The sequence below is a fragment of the Ictidomys tridecemlineatus genome, unplaced genomic scaffold (genome assembly GCF_052094955.1).
Source record: "Ictidomys tridecemlineatus isolate mIctTri1 unplaced genomic scaffold, mIctTri1.hap1 Scaffold_419, whole genome shotgun sequence".
NCBI lineage: Eukaryota > Metazoa > Chordata > Mammalia > Rodentia > Sciuridae > Ictidomys > Ictidomys tridecemlineatus.
Window position 1 is genome coordinate 27054 of NW_027522715.1, and position 16813 is coordinate 43866.

General features: G+C 45.4%; 1 protein-coding gene across 2 annotated transcripts in view; it reads left to right on the top strand.

The window, feature by feature from the left end:
* Positions 1-16813, top strand: part of LOC144373505 (trafficking kinesin-binding protein 1-like) — a 64836-nt gene that overhangs the window by 26184 nt on the left and 21839 nt on the right. The window contains exon 8 of one of the 2 annotated variants that reach the window (XM_078036554.1): positions 14019-14121. The exons of the other annotated variant lie outside the window; for it this stretch is intronic. Within the exon in view, the coding sequence (XP_077892680.1) occupies positions 14019-14121 (103 nt within the window). The remainder of the gene's footprint in view (positions 1-14018; positions 14122-16813) is intronic. 2 annotated transcript variants of the gene reach the window in all.

Genomic DNA, 16813 nt, shown 5'->3' on the forward strand with positions numbered 1-16813 from the left:
GAGCATATATTTTAAAATATTACATCAATATGAAATTTTAATAATTTATACTGAGGATATATGAGAGCCTGGCCTCTTTCCTAGGAGATGTGTGCTAATGAATTAAGATAAAGGAACTTCATGTCCACAAGTCACTTTCAAGTGTTTTTGGAAAAAAGAAAAAAAAATTTCCAAAGAAGGTGCAAAAAAAATAAATGTTATTCTTCAAAAGTTGGAAGCACCCTAATAGAGGTTTCACAGTCTACAAAGTGCATTCTTCTGTCGTGTGGGTGTGGCAGGAGGATGTCTGAGGTGGTTCTGTTTCTTTCCTGTTCTCTGCTGAATTTCTTTGTGTGGGTCCCAAGCAACCTCCCTGCCCAGAGAGTTCAATCAGGGGACGCTGTGGCTCCAGGGGGAAATTGTCAAAGAGATTGTTGCCAGGACCCAAAAATAAAATGTCAAATTCTTGGTTTCGGGTTATGATGAAAGAAAAACCTAAGTGTATGTTTGGAGTAAGACCAAACAATCTGGAAGGGAAACTTGCTGAGCCAGTTCTTTTTTTTACTTATTTGACCCTGCTAATCCCACTTGCCAATCACCTAGGATAAGAACTGGATAAATGTACTTCAAGTAGACAAGGGAAGTTGGAGTTTGGAGAAGGATTCCACTTACATCAGATGTAAGAGCCCTTCACCTATCCCTGTCCATGAGCGGAGTCCAAGGTTATAGGAGAAGCCCCAGATGAGTCTGAGGATCCAAGGACAGATGAGCTAGTTTTGCAGGGAGCCTGGGAAAGTGAGGATGTTCTAGAACCCTTCCTCCATGGGTGACTCTCACCCATCACTGGGCAGCGACCACATTGGACAATGAGAAAGTTAGAAATGGCAGCAGGTGGGCCTCAACAGGGAAGTACCAGAAGATCTCAAAGTACCTGGCCCCAGATCCGTGTGGGAGTCACTTCCATACATTGCCTAGGAGCAGGTAGGCAGGCAGGTATGTCCCAGGGGGCCTTGCAAACAGTACAAAGGAAATAACATAGCCTCCCCCACAGCTCTAGCAAGTGCCTCCACCCAGATATGATACCCCCCAGGGAAAAGTTGGTGGAGAGGAAAAGTCTATCTGAATTATCTGAACTGATTGCAAGGCTCATATTAGGGATTGAATTGAGGTGGTGTGTGTAGGGGGGTGGAGGATTGTAATTTTAAAATCATGGGAGAATATATTTCCTGTAGCCAGTAGAGGGCACTTGGAGACAGCAGAAAACTTGAAGGAATTGGCTCTAATGATGGAAGCACAAGATCAGGTATGTGGGGTTTGCTTTCCTAAGAAGAAGAGATCCAGGGCAGGAGCTGAACCTCCCAACCCCTCTACACCACCACCTTCGAGGAAACAGTTTGTCATGGGTGCACGGTGGGAATAAATGCCAATGGCGGAGACTAGGAACCTCACATTCCGGATCCTTTCTAGAGCGTCAGTGGGTTCTGGAGGCTGCAGTTGCCTGGGGATAGGTGGGCAATGCCAGACCCGCAGGGACTCCCTAGGTTGCAGGTCTTCCCACCTGATTCAGGGTTCTTCCCACTCTTCCCATTCAGTCATATCTCAGTTCCATGCTACTCTAGGGATCCAGAGAGAGCCTCCCTCTGCATGGGCAGTTGAACTGGTCATGGGGACATTTGAATGAGTCCCTCTACTTTGGGGGTAGTAAGTTGGGCGGCCTGGTTGATGTCCTCCAGTTGAAGTGCATGTCTGGCCAAGAAGATCACTACACACGGGTGTAGATGTAAGTGAAGAAACATCACAGATTGAGAGGAAACCACTTGCACACCCTCCTGTCATACCCAGGATCAAAGGAAAGCATCTTAAAAAATAGTTTACAAAATGCTCTGTGTTATTAGGGGATTTCCCACCTTTTAAAATTAGCCCACCTAATTAATGCATCTTCCTTTTACACTCCCCCCAAACATTTGCAAATAAGTTACAGGCATTATGACCCTTTTCCTCCTTAACATTTAAATTTTTTTTGTAATTGTAGATGGATAGAATGCCTTTATTTTATTTATTTTATGTGATGCTGAGGATGGAACCCAGTGCCTCATGCATGCTAGGCAGGCACTCTACCATGGAGCTACAGCCCCAGCCCTCGCCTTAACATTTAGCCTGTATTTTCCAAGCCCCATAAAGCCCAGCACAGTGATTAAATCCAGGACTAAATTGTTTGTTGAATAGTATCTAGCATACACCATGCTAGGCTAATCTTGCTCTGAAGCCCCAAAGAACTTAAACCAGTGAGGGAAATCTGGACCTGTAGGTTAGATCAGCAACTTGGGGACCAGCAGCTCAGCAACGCATAGCAGATGAGACAAATCCAGGAAAAGGAAGCAAGAGAGTAACCTGGAACATGAAAGGCAAGGCAGAATCCATCAAGGTTTCCATGAGTTTCCAGGGAAGCCATTGGAAGAGGAGATTTCTGAACTAAAGACAAAGGTTTAGGGACCTCTTCTTAGAAGAGAAAGAACAGAAAAGAGATGTGTTGTTCTTCCACACCCCAATATATATAAGCCCACAGTCCTCCTTGGGGCCTCTATTACCTGTGACACTAAGGCCTTGAATAGCTATAGCAATATCCAACCCCTGCCTCTCCTGGGTGCCTGACCCAAAACAGTGGTGTCTCCTGCCACCCTCAGACCCCTGAAAAAGCAACTGTATTGTTATCTCAGCTGTTCTGGTGTTCTGCAGAAACTGGAACCGAATAGCCAAAGCAGGTAAAGTTGTAGGGCTTAGGAACCAGGTAAGTAGGCCCCATAGCCCATCAGCTGTGGTCCAGCCCCTGGTCCCTGTCAGTGGCTGTGCTGTCAAGGATGGAATCCCTACCCACCATAATTGTCCCAGGGATGAAGAGGGAGGGCTCAGCCAGATATCAACAGCCAGCGAAGCCTCTGGGGTTTACAGACATATAGAGTGCCACTTCTCAACTCTCATTGATAACTGGTTGGTCATATTTTGCATTTTTATCAATTCATCATGAGTCAATATTTTTATAAAATACCATAACACCAAATTATGAGAAAAAATAAATTGCAAAGCAAACTAAAATATAATGTCAAATTTTAATTGGATTCAACAGACATTAAATTGCATTTTAAAATATAGGAACAAACATAGGGAAAACTAAAAGCCTTATGAAGACAGTACCCATTAATCATTGAAAATGTGCCTAGGGCATTTAGTATGGAGACTCATTGTTAAATTCAACTTTTATAGTTCTGCAGCTATAACTAACCAAATAGTAAAAAGATAGGTGAGTGGTGATTTTCTGTACTAAATACTTAGACCCGCTTTTGAATGAATACTGTTTTATCAGTATTAAGGTTTATAATATAATAAATGAGTATGATTCTTTTAACTTTTATTTTAGCTAGCTCAGGTTGATAACTGTACCATTTACAAGGGATAATGTATAAGCTTCTCAGCTCTCTTATACTAACACTCCAGATTGAAGCTGATATATCTAATTTCTTGACAAAATATTTCCAGTGGGGTTTGTTTTCAAGTCTATAATTCAGGCTCAAGGATACACAATGCAAATTTTTATGCCTCCAAGTTAGATAATAATGTTAATCTTTAAATTTTGAAAGTATTGATAACAATTAAATTCATGGTAAATGAAACAAATTAGAAAAATAAATATACACTTTCAGTTTTCAGATTTTTACGCATTTTTGGCTAAAGACTGCCAAACAAACCTTAAAGCATCACTTGTTGTAATGTGATCATTAGTTAGTGGCTCATGCCACCTGCAACTCAACCCAAGTGTTTCATGACACTTGAGCGGACTCACATGCTTGGTCATGTGCTTGGACTTCATGACAATGTTAATTGTCCAAAATGCATCTAACCATTTACTCTCAATTTCCATTCTTATCTCATTGTGGACAGTTTGCAGACTGATGTGAGCCCTCAGACCATTCTTCAGGTAGTGCTGGTGTGGGGACTTCTATGGTATAAAGCATCTTTTTGTTAAATATAATGAATTTCTGGTTAAGTGATGAAGCTTTTGAACATAATTTGTTATTTTTGCTTCTAGAAAAATCCCCCTGATGGCACAGAGCAGTGGGGAGAAGTTGATGCCTTGGGATGGGCCCTTCCTCTCTTACTAAACCTCAAAACAAACATCATCAGTGAACATTTCCGCTTGATGATACAGCCACCCCTCATGCAAAGAAACATAAATGCATGGTTTTCTTCAAACAGAAGTGTAGGATCTATAGGAGATGTCCAGGCCATATCTTGTCCTTCTTGACACTGACTTGATGAACTACAATGTGTGGTTGCATTGTAGTGTTAACTGTGGAATTGTTTAAGTAGGGGATGGAAGATTGAAAAAGCAAAAGGGAAAATTGATAAAGCAATAGTACTGATAACCACGGGAATCAGAGCCATCAATTCTGTAGGACTGGGGGAGCAAAGGAAATATGTGGCATTGTTTAGACAAAAAAAAATCAATCTAATTATTATGTTACTGTCTCTTAGCTCTGAATTCACTATTATATGCCCTGCTGAGGCTTCTGTGTCAGGTGCTGCAGATAGGGAGACCCCTGAGGCCAGAAGGAGAAGCAAGAGACCTGTTTCTTCCTGCCTGTGAGCTGTCTCCCTCAGCAGGGCTTCTCCACCCTGGCAACAGCATGGCTCTCCCTCATCCTAGACCTGCCTCACCACAACACTCCTTCCTCCTGCTCAGGGAGGGAAGTGGAGATGCACCCTCCCCTCAGAGCTCTGGGTTCACCTGCTCAGGACCCCCTCCTACGACCTTCTCAGTTTATTTTATTCTAACCTGTTTCCTTTGCTCCCCAAGTCTTACAAAAGTGGGGGCTCTGATTCCTGTGGTCATCAGCACTATGTTTTCCCAACTTTCCCTTTTGCTTTTTCAATCTTCCATCCCCTTCTTATGCAATTCCCCATATTCTCTCTGTTGAAAAGAAAGCCAGTCCTTCCTACTGGTTGATAATTGTTACTCATTAATCCAGCACCTAGTTCAAATTTGTCTTCCGTTGGTCGGAATTCTTTGTGAGTAATGAAAATTTTCATTTTAGCAAGATCCAAACCATATGTTGCCAGGCCTATTAGATGGGCTTTCCAGGTACCCAAATATAGTGAAGGAAGGAAATAGTGATTATAAACCATGGCCCCGAGGCCTGTTTAGAAACAAGGACCCTAGCACATTGCTATGATTATGCATATAAACTCTAGAGTAGAGGCAGTCATATCAACTGGGGGGCTAGCACAATAATCCAGGAGACGGATAGTTGGTGGCTCTGTTCCAGGTGGTGGTGGAGAAAGAGGTGAAGAGAGGGTTAATTCTAAATGCATTTTGAAGCCAATCTGACAAAGAGGTTTGCTGAGGATTAGATGGAAGGTGAGAGGAGTCAAAGATCGTCCCAGGGCTTTTGACCTAAGCAGCTGGAAGGATGGAGTTGCCATCAGTTGAGTTGGGGAAGGTATTAGGTGGATAAAGTTTCAGGAGAAATCCATGAGTTGAAGTATGCACAGTTGACTTTGAATGTCACTAGGTGTCCAAGTGCAAATGATTCCAAATCTTTGCTCTTTGACTTGATTTATCACTTAGCACTAGAATGAGGAAGCCTGATGTCAGGCTTATCCAGCACCTGACCTCTGGTGTCACCTTCTTCATGGAGGTTTCATTAACTCCCCTTTTGAGTTTATGACCTGGGCAGTGCTAGGGGAATTGTGAGTTCTGGGTCATTGTGAAAGCAAGTGACAGAATCTGTTACCTCTGGGTTGCACTGAGAGAGAGAGAAGCCCAGAAAACTTTCAGGATTCCAGACAACACTTGATAGACCAGCCTTTTGACTTGAATTACTTCATGAAGGCATACATGTCACTTTCTTTCTAGCTTACACATGTTCAAAGTGGATTTTTTTAAAGGGATTAACCAAATAAACCCTAACAGAATGTCAATAAATTCCTCCAGAGGAGTCTAGATGAATCTAGAAAAGACATTGAGCTGGTCTTGCCTTCCCACTCCCCTACCCTAGTCTCTGAAGGTGAGCCTGAGTTTGTAGAATGACCCATCTCAGTTGCCCCTAGAATGGCAAGCTTTCTACTCAGAGCCCTGGGAGCAAGGGTCTGTGGTCACCATATGCCCCAGATAGTTACCCTTTACTCTTCCTGGATCTCCCAGATACACATGGTGCAAAGCTCTGTGTGATAAGGGGACAGACCCTGAAAAAGATGAATTGACCCAGTGCTGTCATCCTTGTAACATTTCTGAGTCACCACCTTTGAAGGAAGGACATTCATCTTCGTGATTCACAATTTTCATCTGCAGAGACTTCAACACTCCCCACAAAAACACAAGGCAGGAAGGAGCCAAGGTTCTTGGTGGTGTCTCCCATCCCTTGGCTAATTTCTGACAGCTGTGGTCAAGAGACTTGATTTGGCCTGACTTTTCTTTTTCCTTTGTTAACTTCCAAGGAGTCATAGGTAAAGTTGACAATTGTTTAGCATTTAGATTTATTTATGGTTTGATTTTTTTAAGCAATTATGTTACCGGATTAAGTTTGTGCAAAAATGAAGATGCTTATCTATGTATTATCTACACAGTCAACAAAGGGCAACTGGCTGTGTTAGCCATCCTACCCCTGTCCTAGTGGCCATCTGGCAGGCAGGTGTCCTTGAAGAACAGTATCTGAGTGACTTGTACTGAAAGGGTAGGCAGTGCCTTCCCCACAGCTTTACAGGTAGAAGGTGATTCCAGGAAGTTCAAGGACTACCACTGGGTGCATCTTTGAGAAGTTGAACAGAAGCTATCATGTTGACAAACAACTTCTCTTGGAGGACCAAGGGAGAGAGGGAACTGGTGATGGGACTAAAGTCCCAACCATAATCACTGGTTTACGTAAAAAGGAAGGGAGCAGCTCCTGGTTGAAAGGAGCCAAGAAACTAGTCATGAGGACTAAAAAGTTACCATAAGCAGTGACCGTTCTTCCTAGGCCCTCCTTACTGAAACCTGCAGCAAATCCACCCCAGCAACGTTATTTGAGGTGAGGCATGCACAGTTACAGTTGAAACTGTAGAAGTGTCAATCTCAAGATATGTGAATTCAAAAAGGAATTATCTAGGTTCTTAAAAGTAATTTAGGATGTTCTCATTGTTTGAATGACCTAGAGTTCTTTTGAGCTTGTTTTCCTGATAAGACTCATCTCTAAAAGCTCATCAGAGGGGGAAGGATGTACTCTGACTTGGCTCTTTTTTCTCTGTTGGGAATGACACAACCATTTTGATGTTTGGAATGTGGAAAGCATTTTACTCTGTACATAAACCATCCTCGAGGCTCCAGGTGGCTCTCTGTATACAACCAGTGAGTCACAGGCAGACAGATGAGCCTCGGTGGGAAGACTTGGGGCATCCTCTGTTTGGGGATTTGTATCCAGGTGGTCTGGTCTCTGCTTTGGTCCATCATCCACACTTAGCCACAGTCCTGGGATTTGCCATTCTGTCCAGGAAAATTTTATAGGGAGAAATTTTGAAAACAAACTGATTAACCTTTTTTCTTAACAACTGGTGTGATGGGCAAACTGGGAAGACTTGTATTTTAGGCACTTTTGTCTAGAGCCTGCTGTCCCATGTCAGGGGTGGGGGGAGATTTGAGCACTGAAAAAATTTTATTAATATATTTTAATGTGTTCTTTGAAGTATTACTTGGTGATTTTTTAAAATCCAATGTCTTTAAAAGGATCCATGTTATTGTATTGTAAATAATTTAGATGATTAAAATGGATTGTTTTAAACAATATTTAGATTATAGTTTTACTTTATTTCAGTGACATGTTTTTTTGTTCTGATTCACGTAGGAAATGCACTTGATTAGAAACAGTCCATATCTTGTCCTGACAGTGTTCTGTATTTTAGATTTTTATGTGTAGGGAAGAGCCTCTATGTGGCAGACGATTAAGAGTTAAGTTCACACAGTTAAGTCAGTAGTTGGCTGGCTGGCTGGACCATTCAGGTGAATTATCTTGGATGCCTTGATCCTTAAAGGTGAAGAAAGTGTGAGATTAAAGCTGTGCCCACAGAAGATGTTGCAGGTCAGTCTATTGAGCATTTATACACATGGAGCCCATTTTACCTGGGGAAATATCTGGAATCATGCAGACAGTGGCATCTGATCTGGTAGTGAGTGACCCTGCAGTAGAGATATGTCATAACTGGGGCTGAGATCCTGAAGTTGGTATTGGAAGGCGGTCACACTTAGTCAAAACAGGCCTTGAAAATTTCCCTAAGTCTCCAACACCTGGCCACCAGAGGTGAGAGCCAAGAATCAGCTTTGGTCACATCTTTGTTTTATGCATAGGTCCAAATTCCATTCAGGAGCAGGTACAGAGTGTGGGGAAAGGGAACGGAATAGGTCCTGGTGGAAAAGAGCCAGACAGAAAGTTTTGGCAGCTATGTGTTTCTATAGCTTTATCACAGGGCAGGGGCCAGTTGCAGTACACCTTCATCAGCTTGTATCCTGTCTTGGTTTCAGTCAGTCACACTCATGTCCACAGAAGTGGGCCTAGATAATCTCGTGAAGGAAAGGTGGCCCAGGGACCCAGCAGAACCAGACAGAAGAGGCTGGTACACTGGTTGACAGGCCTTCAGATGTCTGTGGTGTAGGGAAGTTCCTTTTCAGTGTCTTGTGGGAGGAAGCGCTTTTTGATGCAGCCTGGCTCTACTGCAGTCTGCCCACACCCACCCACATCAGGACCTGCGGAGGAAGCCCCTGTGCTCTTGCATCAGCATGTATGTGAAGCCAGAGCGGATCAAACCGACTGCAGCTTGGAAGTCGAATAATGAAGAATGAGAATCGAAAACCAACAGCATAGAGCCAGCCCTGCTTAGAACTTCCAGAGCAGAGAGCACTTGCTGAAAGCTTTTTCTTTATGGTGTCCTTACCTGGGAGAACCACAGGAGGTCCCTCCAGAGTCCAGAGGCTCCCACATGGGTGCTGACTGGGGAGCATCAGCTCTTGACTCTTCTTACATGGAGGGGCCTTTGTGGAAGCACTTGCCTGTCAGGGTTCAGTGCGAGGGGGGAGTGCCCTCTTGGACTGGCTTTGAAGATGCTAGCAGGAAAGGTCTCCAGACAGCTCAGCCAGGCAAGCTCCCCTGCTTATTGGTGTCAGCCACAGAGAGAAGGACAAAAAGACAGAGGCCATGCAGGTGAGCTTGTTGACATCCAAAGGATCCATGGAGATTTTTGTACTTGCCCTTTTAACAGCATTCTAAAAAAATCTCTTCTCTAGATGATACCCCAGGGGCACTTGAGAGATTTTCTGGCCCTCTGCACAGTGCTGTGAAATTGTTCACCTCTTAAATCACATACTTTGTAGATGAAAGACAGTAGATAGCTTGGTGTAGTAGGATGACTAGACTTTTAATTTTGCAGGAACCAAGAATAAGTTGTACAGAAACTGGAAAAAGATTCTATGCTGATGAGGTTTAAATTCTCCATGTGCCTGACCAGCAGGGGCCCTGGAGTTTCCTCTGAGTTATAGGACCAGATCAGGGCTGTGTCCAAGAAATGTTTGAGAAGCAGAGAAGAGTTACCTGGCCCATGTGAGGCCTGGAATGCAAGGGCTTAAAAAGTATCATTATATAGTTGTATAGTACTTTTTCGTTTAAAGTCACTTTTTATCTCATTTTTTTTAAAGTGATGAGCCACTTTATCTGAACCTACTCTTCATAATATCCCCCACTCCAAGGGAAATGCAGTTGAAACCACATTGATCGCTCTTACCATATTGGTATTAATGATGGATTGTTGGGCACGTGAGAGTTTATGGAGCTTTTTGTGTATGAATTCATCATGGAACTTTATTTCCCTCAGAAAAATTCATAGGCAGAGTTATATAATGAAGTGACAGGAAAATCTTTAAAGGATTTTTCTATGCCCTGGTATTTTAGTCTTTTAGGCAGAAATTCTAAGGCATTGCTTTGCCTTTTTTGTGGGGGGGGGAGAGGTTAATGGAAAGGGAGCTATTTCTCATATAGCTGACAGGCAGGGAGATATCCTCCTTCTCCCCTCCTCTTCCCCTTAAGCAAAATTCAAAGTCATTACAAGCCAAGCATTTTTAAAAGATGTACTGATATTCTTAGGGCTTAGTTCAAGCCATGCCTTTAAGTTGGGTTGACAGTGGCTTTTACTGACAGTAGCTTTGTTTTTGCTTGCATAGAAAAGCCTGGCCCCTGGGTGCCACCCTTAATGTGGCAGCTACTGGAATAGCTGGTGCAGGGAGGAGTGTATGCGTATGTTGGTTATGAATTTATAGAAATTACAAAGACCCAAGTCCTGACAGCAGCTTCAACACTACATGGTCAGGTTAAGAAAAGGAAAAAAAGCTCAAGATCATTTCCTTCATTTCACACAAGTTGGTCCTTTCCATGAAGAGTGGGGAAGAGAAAATAGAAGGCCTCCATGCACCACAAAGACAGGGTCCCTGTTTCCAAGATTTTGAGATGCATTTGAAAAGAAATGTGCACCACAGGTATTTTTAGAAATTATTTATGTGCCTTTAAAAAAATGGTTTGGGTGCATGGCATGTCCAGTATTTCTCCATCTCAAAGACCTCTCTTGAAGCAGCTGGGTGTGTGTTGCATCTCCCTAGAGACACACTCAGTGAATGTTGCTCTCTTCCATAGCTCTGTGTCTCATGAAGGGCTCTCTGAAGGACTAGATTCTGTGATGGCTTTTAGAGAGCAAAAAACTTTTGTTGAACCTAGCACGTTTCAAATTTGCCCTTCCCAGAGGATGGGAGGGGAGCGCCACTGGGACTGATTTAAAGGTATGAGTTAATGTGTATTGTGGGCAAGCAGATGGAGTCGTCCTTTAGCTGTTGTGGAGATTCTGGGCCCACCAGAGCATCCCCAGCCTTGTGTGTGTTCCTCTCCTCTGTTTGGGGCTGTAGAGAGGCAGTGGGCTTTCTAGCCTGAGTCTTCAGGAGGCCTGATTGCTCCACAAGGCAGCAGTCATGCAGATTTATATGGCAACTCTACTTCTGTGTTACTACCACTGGTGGCAGCCAAAGAATCCCAGTTACTCAGTTCTCCAGTCAGGACCAGGCATCATGGAGCATGGGCAGTCAGCGCCACTTACCAAGTGGACCACTCCAGGCAGAAAATGCACCAGGGTTGCATCAGAGAACAGGAGAGAAGGGTGACTCTCAGCCGTAGAAAGCCCTCAGTGTGTGAACCTGCTGTTCGCCAAAGAGGTGTGATGTGTTTTCAGAAGAAAAACCCTGCAAGCTAACTACCTACAGTTTGCCAGCATAGAAGAGTTTGAATAATCAAGGATTAATTGAGTTTAAAACTTACCAAATTCTGTATCAGCATCAGAATTCAGGGAGAGGAATAGCAATTGAATATAAGAAAAGTCTGGGGCTCTTTATTGGTAAATGTAAATTAATACATTTTAATCCCTGCACATTAAGGAAGAATTTAAGTAGAGAAAGCATTAATTCTAAGAAGTCCTGTCCTTCCTGTCCCCAAAGTGAGCAGCATGAGATGAACCCACATTACCATTTTCTGAAAAGAACTTTAGAGGGGCAGGGGCTTTGGTGTGTGAAATAGTCTTGGTGACTTCCAGAGTGAACCCTCACCCTGAGCCCCTGCTGCCTGCCAAGAAGAAGGCTTTACCTGTCTCTTGGTTTGGGAATCTTCTCTTTTCCTGCACCCAGGGCTGTCGCAAGCATCCCTTTGCTTCTCTGTGGCAAGCACAAGGAGCTCTGGCAAGCCCATCCCCAGGTGACTCACTGTCTCTTTGTTGTGTTATCCCAAGGAAGGGAGGTGCAGCAGCGGCCAGGCCATCCATGGTGACACAGGAGAGCTCCCGCATCTAGGCATCCCAGTGGTATTTTGGAGGAGCCGAATCTCCCGCTTTGGCACTTTTGACCCTCGCTGATCTTCCTTGGTCTTCTAAAGCTATCCATTGCTCTGGGGAGTGGTGACTTCTGAATTTTTAGCAGCCTTTCTTATCCCCAAAACCCATTTGTTTAAGATGGGTTTTGCTTCTGTTGATGCAACTGTGTCTCTAAAACATCCTTCTTACCCTACCTGTTGTGATCAAAGACCTAATACTTAATGGGGTGGAGGAGAAAGTGTGCATTTATGACCTTTTCATTTGATCTTCTGGCCATGTGTTTCGATGGGGGTATATTTCTAATGTTAAATTCAGCCTTGCCTTATTTGATTTTTTTTTTTGTTCTCTCTCTTTCAACTGTTTTGTCTTGATTCTACCTGTTGACTGCTTTTCCCCCCTCTCCTTCCTGAATAACCCATCATCCCTAAATTTGGGATGGCTTTTCCAGGCCTTCTCTTGCTTCTGTTTCTAGACCTTATTGCAGCAAGAGAATCGTGATTGTTCAGCTGCCTTCTCTTCATAGCTTCATCCATTTTGGTTGGCTTGCAGCAATTTCACAGTTATCTGAGTTCCTGAACCATTTCATTTATTGCTTGAGGAACTCAGATTCATAAAGGTTATTTTAAATGTTTTTTTTCTTATTCTCCCTCCCATTTGCCTGGAGCTCCCAGTGTCTGTGAGGCTGTTTGCCGTGCCAGGGGCCACGGGAGCCTCCCTTGACACACAGAGCCCCACCAGACCACAGTTGGGGCATAGCATTCTTGCCTTGCTCCTGTGGCCCCGCTCACCATTTTTGTGCTTTGGCTTTGTCCTCACTTCCTTCAATGTATGTGCCTCCCATTTTCTTTTTTGTTTTTTTTTTTGGTTATCATTTGTTGTTTGTTTCATCTGGTTCCTGGTTTTCTTTTACGACACAGTCAGCTGTGTGTGGATCTGTAGTGTTTGGGGCACCAATCAGTTATGTTTTGTTTGCCTTTTTCTTTTCTTTCTTTTTTTGGTCAAACCCGAGAGAAAACATCCCATAAGGAGCTAAAAGTTTCTAGTTCACAGACTTTGGAATCTTCCTGGCCTTTGATTCCTCATGGCCTCTGAGATCCTAATCCGTTTTCTCCCAGGAGGTCTCTGGTGGGCTGAGCTGCTGCAGGAGAACAGGTGGGTGCGGAGGGTCGGGGGGATCATCCAAGGACATCATTGTGCATGCTTTTTGGTGCAGCCTCTTTTTTTTTTTTCCCCTAATGCTTGAGTATTAAATGAGGATGACCTCTACAATCATGATGTCTCGTGACTACTTGTTCCTTCGCCAGCTTTCTGATGCATGGTCTTAATACCTGTGATTTTACTTTGCTCCAGACCACAATCTTTAGCTGCCTCAACAACCACCTGTTAGAACATTAAAAGGAAATAAATTGAGGATCCCTTGTTGCTCTCTCGACTTCACTTGAAATCAGACATCCTAGAAATGGCAAGAAAGGAGCCAGAGGGAGGTGTCAAGGAGGGAGCAGTGATGCCACTTGCACCACTGTGTGACAGACACTGTCCTGGAGATGGGGCACCCCAGAGGGCCCTGATCTCTGAACTCTTGCCAGGTTGCTGTTGAGGCTGCTGAGATCGCCACCTCCCACCATGTCAATCACAGGTGGACAGTAGTGGAGCCAGCTTCCCGCGCCCCTTTTTGTGTGAGCAGAAAAGGGAGCAGCACAAACCTTGCCTAACTGCCAGGTGCCAAGTGCCTCTCCCCGCCCGCTCCATCCCCTCCCCTGGGCCGAGTTTTGGCACCTGTTTGCACATGTAAAGCAACAAAAGAAGAAAGCAGATCCTGACCTCTGTGGAGGAAAACCAAATTTACCCCCAAGACCCATTAGTACCTCCCCCTGGAACTGGATCCACTACTGGCCCAGGAATATGATGAGGAACCCTGTCTGGATTGGGCCGGAAGCTGGGATCCGATGTTCTGCAGACCAGTGCTCAAAAATGTGGTCCTTTTTTGAGGGACCACCTTCCTCACCCAGATCCAGTTCACAAGGTAGCTCATCACTTCTTGCATCTGCTCAGGGCTGTGCTGGAGTTTTGTTTTTACCGTGGTGTACTTGGATGCAAGGAATATGTTTTGTTCCCCAATTTAGCGCACCACCCTGGGAAGTGCATGTCACAGACCAACTCCACCTTCACCTTCACCACCTGTCGCATCCTGCATCCTTCAGACGAGCTCACGCGGGTCACACCAAGGTAAGGGTCCCTGGCCCCTGGTGGGCAGAGGCGGGGTGAACCCGGGCACTCCCTTTCCTGCAAGGCTTCCTATGGAGCAAAGTGAGGTCAAGGAGCTCATTCAAAAGCCAACTCTAGCCAGCTTGAGCATTTTAGGAGCATTTATAGTCACCTGTGCTGAGTCAGATCTTTGCTTTTGAATTGAAGCTCCTGTTAATTCAGATGCAGTGCAGATGGAGAAACCTCAACCCACCTTTCATTGTCCTTTTCTTGGCCCTGGAATTACTCTCAGGCCCTTCCCGAACAGGCGAACAATTGAAATCCAACAGACCTGCAGCCAAATCTGCTGGATGTTTGCCCCAGAGCTTGCCAGTAGAGCATGGCGTTCTTTCATGGTGGAGTTACGGAGCTCTGTGGAAGCCCTTGTACCTCTGGAACAGGCCCCAGGAACCATGCACCACAGTCAGACTATAATGACCCAAATGATAAAACTCCAAGACCAAGCCAGAGCCCAGCATGGTCAATTCCTTCTAGTGCAGCATCTGGCAAGAGGCCTTGTATGTAGTGGGTTGGTCTGTTTGGCTTGATCAGCTGCACAACTTCCCTCCACACCTTCCAGTGAAAGGGAAAGTTGTCTCCCCAACCTAACAGAATGCCCCCCTCAGCCATTCCCTCTGTGGTGCAGTTAAGCAAGATTCTGAGGTTTAGGGAAGGTAAGGCTGAAAGGAAGGGAGGTGAGACGGGCCAGCTTAGAGGGAGCAACCATCCCCAGGAGCACCTTAAACTATGAATAATTCTCCGCAGGTCATGTGAGGAGGACCACGAAGCAGCACTGTGCCCCGCTGAGCTGAGAGGAGATGTAGGGCAGAGAGTCTGAGCCCACGGGCGAGGCAGGGGGTGAGCACACGGCCAGTAGTGCCTGCCCTGGCAGGTCACATGGAAAGAGCTGTGTGTGCACGCGTGGCCGCCACTAACCCGGGGACTGAGGCTTGGATGTGTCTCTGTGGTTGTGCCTGGCTAACAGAGCCTTGACCGTCCACACCCCTAACTCTCTAAACTGCCCCAGCAAGTCGAGTGCCAGCGCTAATACAGGCCTAACCCGAAGGTCTCATCCTGTGGATCTCTAAATTTTAGTTCTGTCTTCCCCATCTCCCCTGTGGCCCAGAAGAACTTGGTTTTCCCATCCTGTGGCTCTGTGTTTGGAAGAGGCTGTCTTTAAAGCCACAGAACTCAGCTCCCCAGTGAAGGCTGGTGCAGGGCAACTAGATGCCCTTTCTACCTACAGCCTCAGAATGCAGACTGCACCCAAGTGGATCTTCATCTGGAAGACCACCCAGCTGTGTCCCGGACCAGGAAAAACATAGGAAGTCAGGAGTATGGAAGGGCTTTCTTACCAGAGTTAGAAAGAAAGGTAGCCAGAAACACAATGAAATTTTTCTGAGGATGGTCACACAAGGTTTTAAGTCTAGAATTTTTTTTTTTTACCCTGTCTTAATGATACATCAACATTTGTAAAATTCTCCCTGTGCCTTTACAAAATCCACATTTTCAACCACAGGAATATGCTGTGGTTTCTAATCTCACATTTCTCAGAGTACTCCTGATCGGCCAGCTTACTCCCTCCTTAGCTTGTGGGAGATGGCCCTGTTCTGTGGTCACTGCCCTTGCTGATTGGCCAGTGGGGAGGTCACCTGAGTGTGGAGCCACATGGTGTTTCCAGCCTGTATTTCCGGTTGAACTGTTTCCCAGGAAGGGCCCCTTTGGTCACTCCAGGGACCTGTTCCAGAAGGGGTCCCCTACCTTCCCTTTATGTGCTCTGCCCATGGTTTTTGGTCCTCCCCTGGCCAGGCTGGGGACACTCACCTGACCTGCCCCTTCCAAATCGGAGGGCAGGTCCCAGGAGACCTTTGGAAGGAGGTACTCTTTGCCCTTGGCTGCTCATTCAGAAGCAGGAAAGGGCTCCCTCCTATTTGTCCCCCTGCCCCATCCCTGGAGCAGCTGTTAAAAATCAGTCTTCCTTGTTTTCATAAGCAGACCCAGAAGCCTTTCCCCCTGTTCCCCTCCTGTAGACTTCATTGTCTGCTGGGCCCCTAGGGGTCCTCAGCAGGACACTGAGTGAAGGAAGGATCTTTCAGCTTTCCTTTAGTCACTCAGGAGCCTGAAGCTGGGAAACTCTGTAAATGAAGGTCCCATAACACAGGGCATGGCTTCCTTCCACTGACCCCATAACTCCGCTCATCAAAATGAGTTTGGACAGCATGTGAAGGTGGTGAGGGGCAACAAGGTGCAGAGGAGAGAGCTCTGCCCTAGTGGTCAGGAGGCTGAGGTGCTCGCCACCTGGCCTTGGCCCACCCATAGTTCTGGTTAGTGTTTTGCCTGAGGGAGAAGTAGGGATTAGGAGGGAACAGTGGAATTTGAGTGCATTTGGTGGGGGAGGAAGGCCTCTTTGCCAATGAACTTCTTTCCCCATCTGAGAGCATTGGGGTCACTCAGACTTTAAATCTGGGTTATCCACTTAATACCCAGGTGTGACTAAGAAGCCACCTAAACTTGGAGCTGTTTCTTGGTCTGCAAAGGGAGCAGTTATACCATCCAGCAGAGGAGAGCAAAGAGAATCACATGCATCTTCCATCAACTCACACCAGGGCCCTACTTAAGGGATTCCCAAGCCTCCATGGGTGAGGGGAAGAAACAGATGTGGACAGAGGTGTCT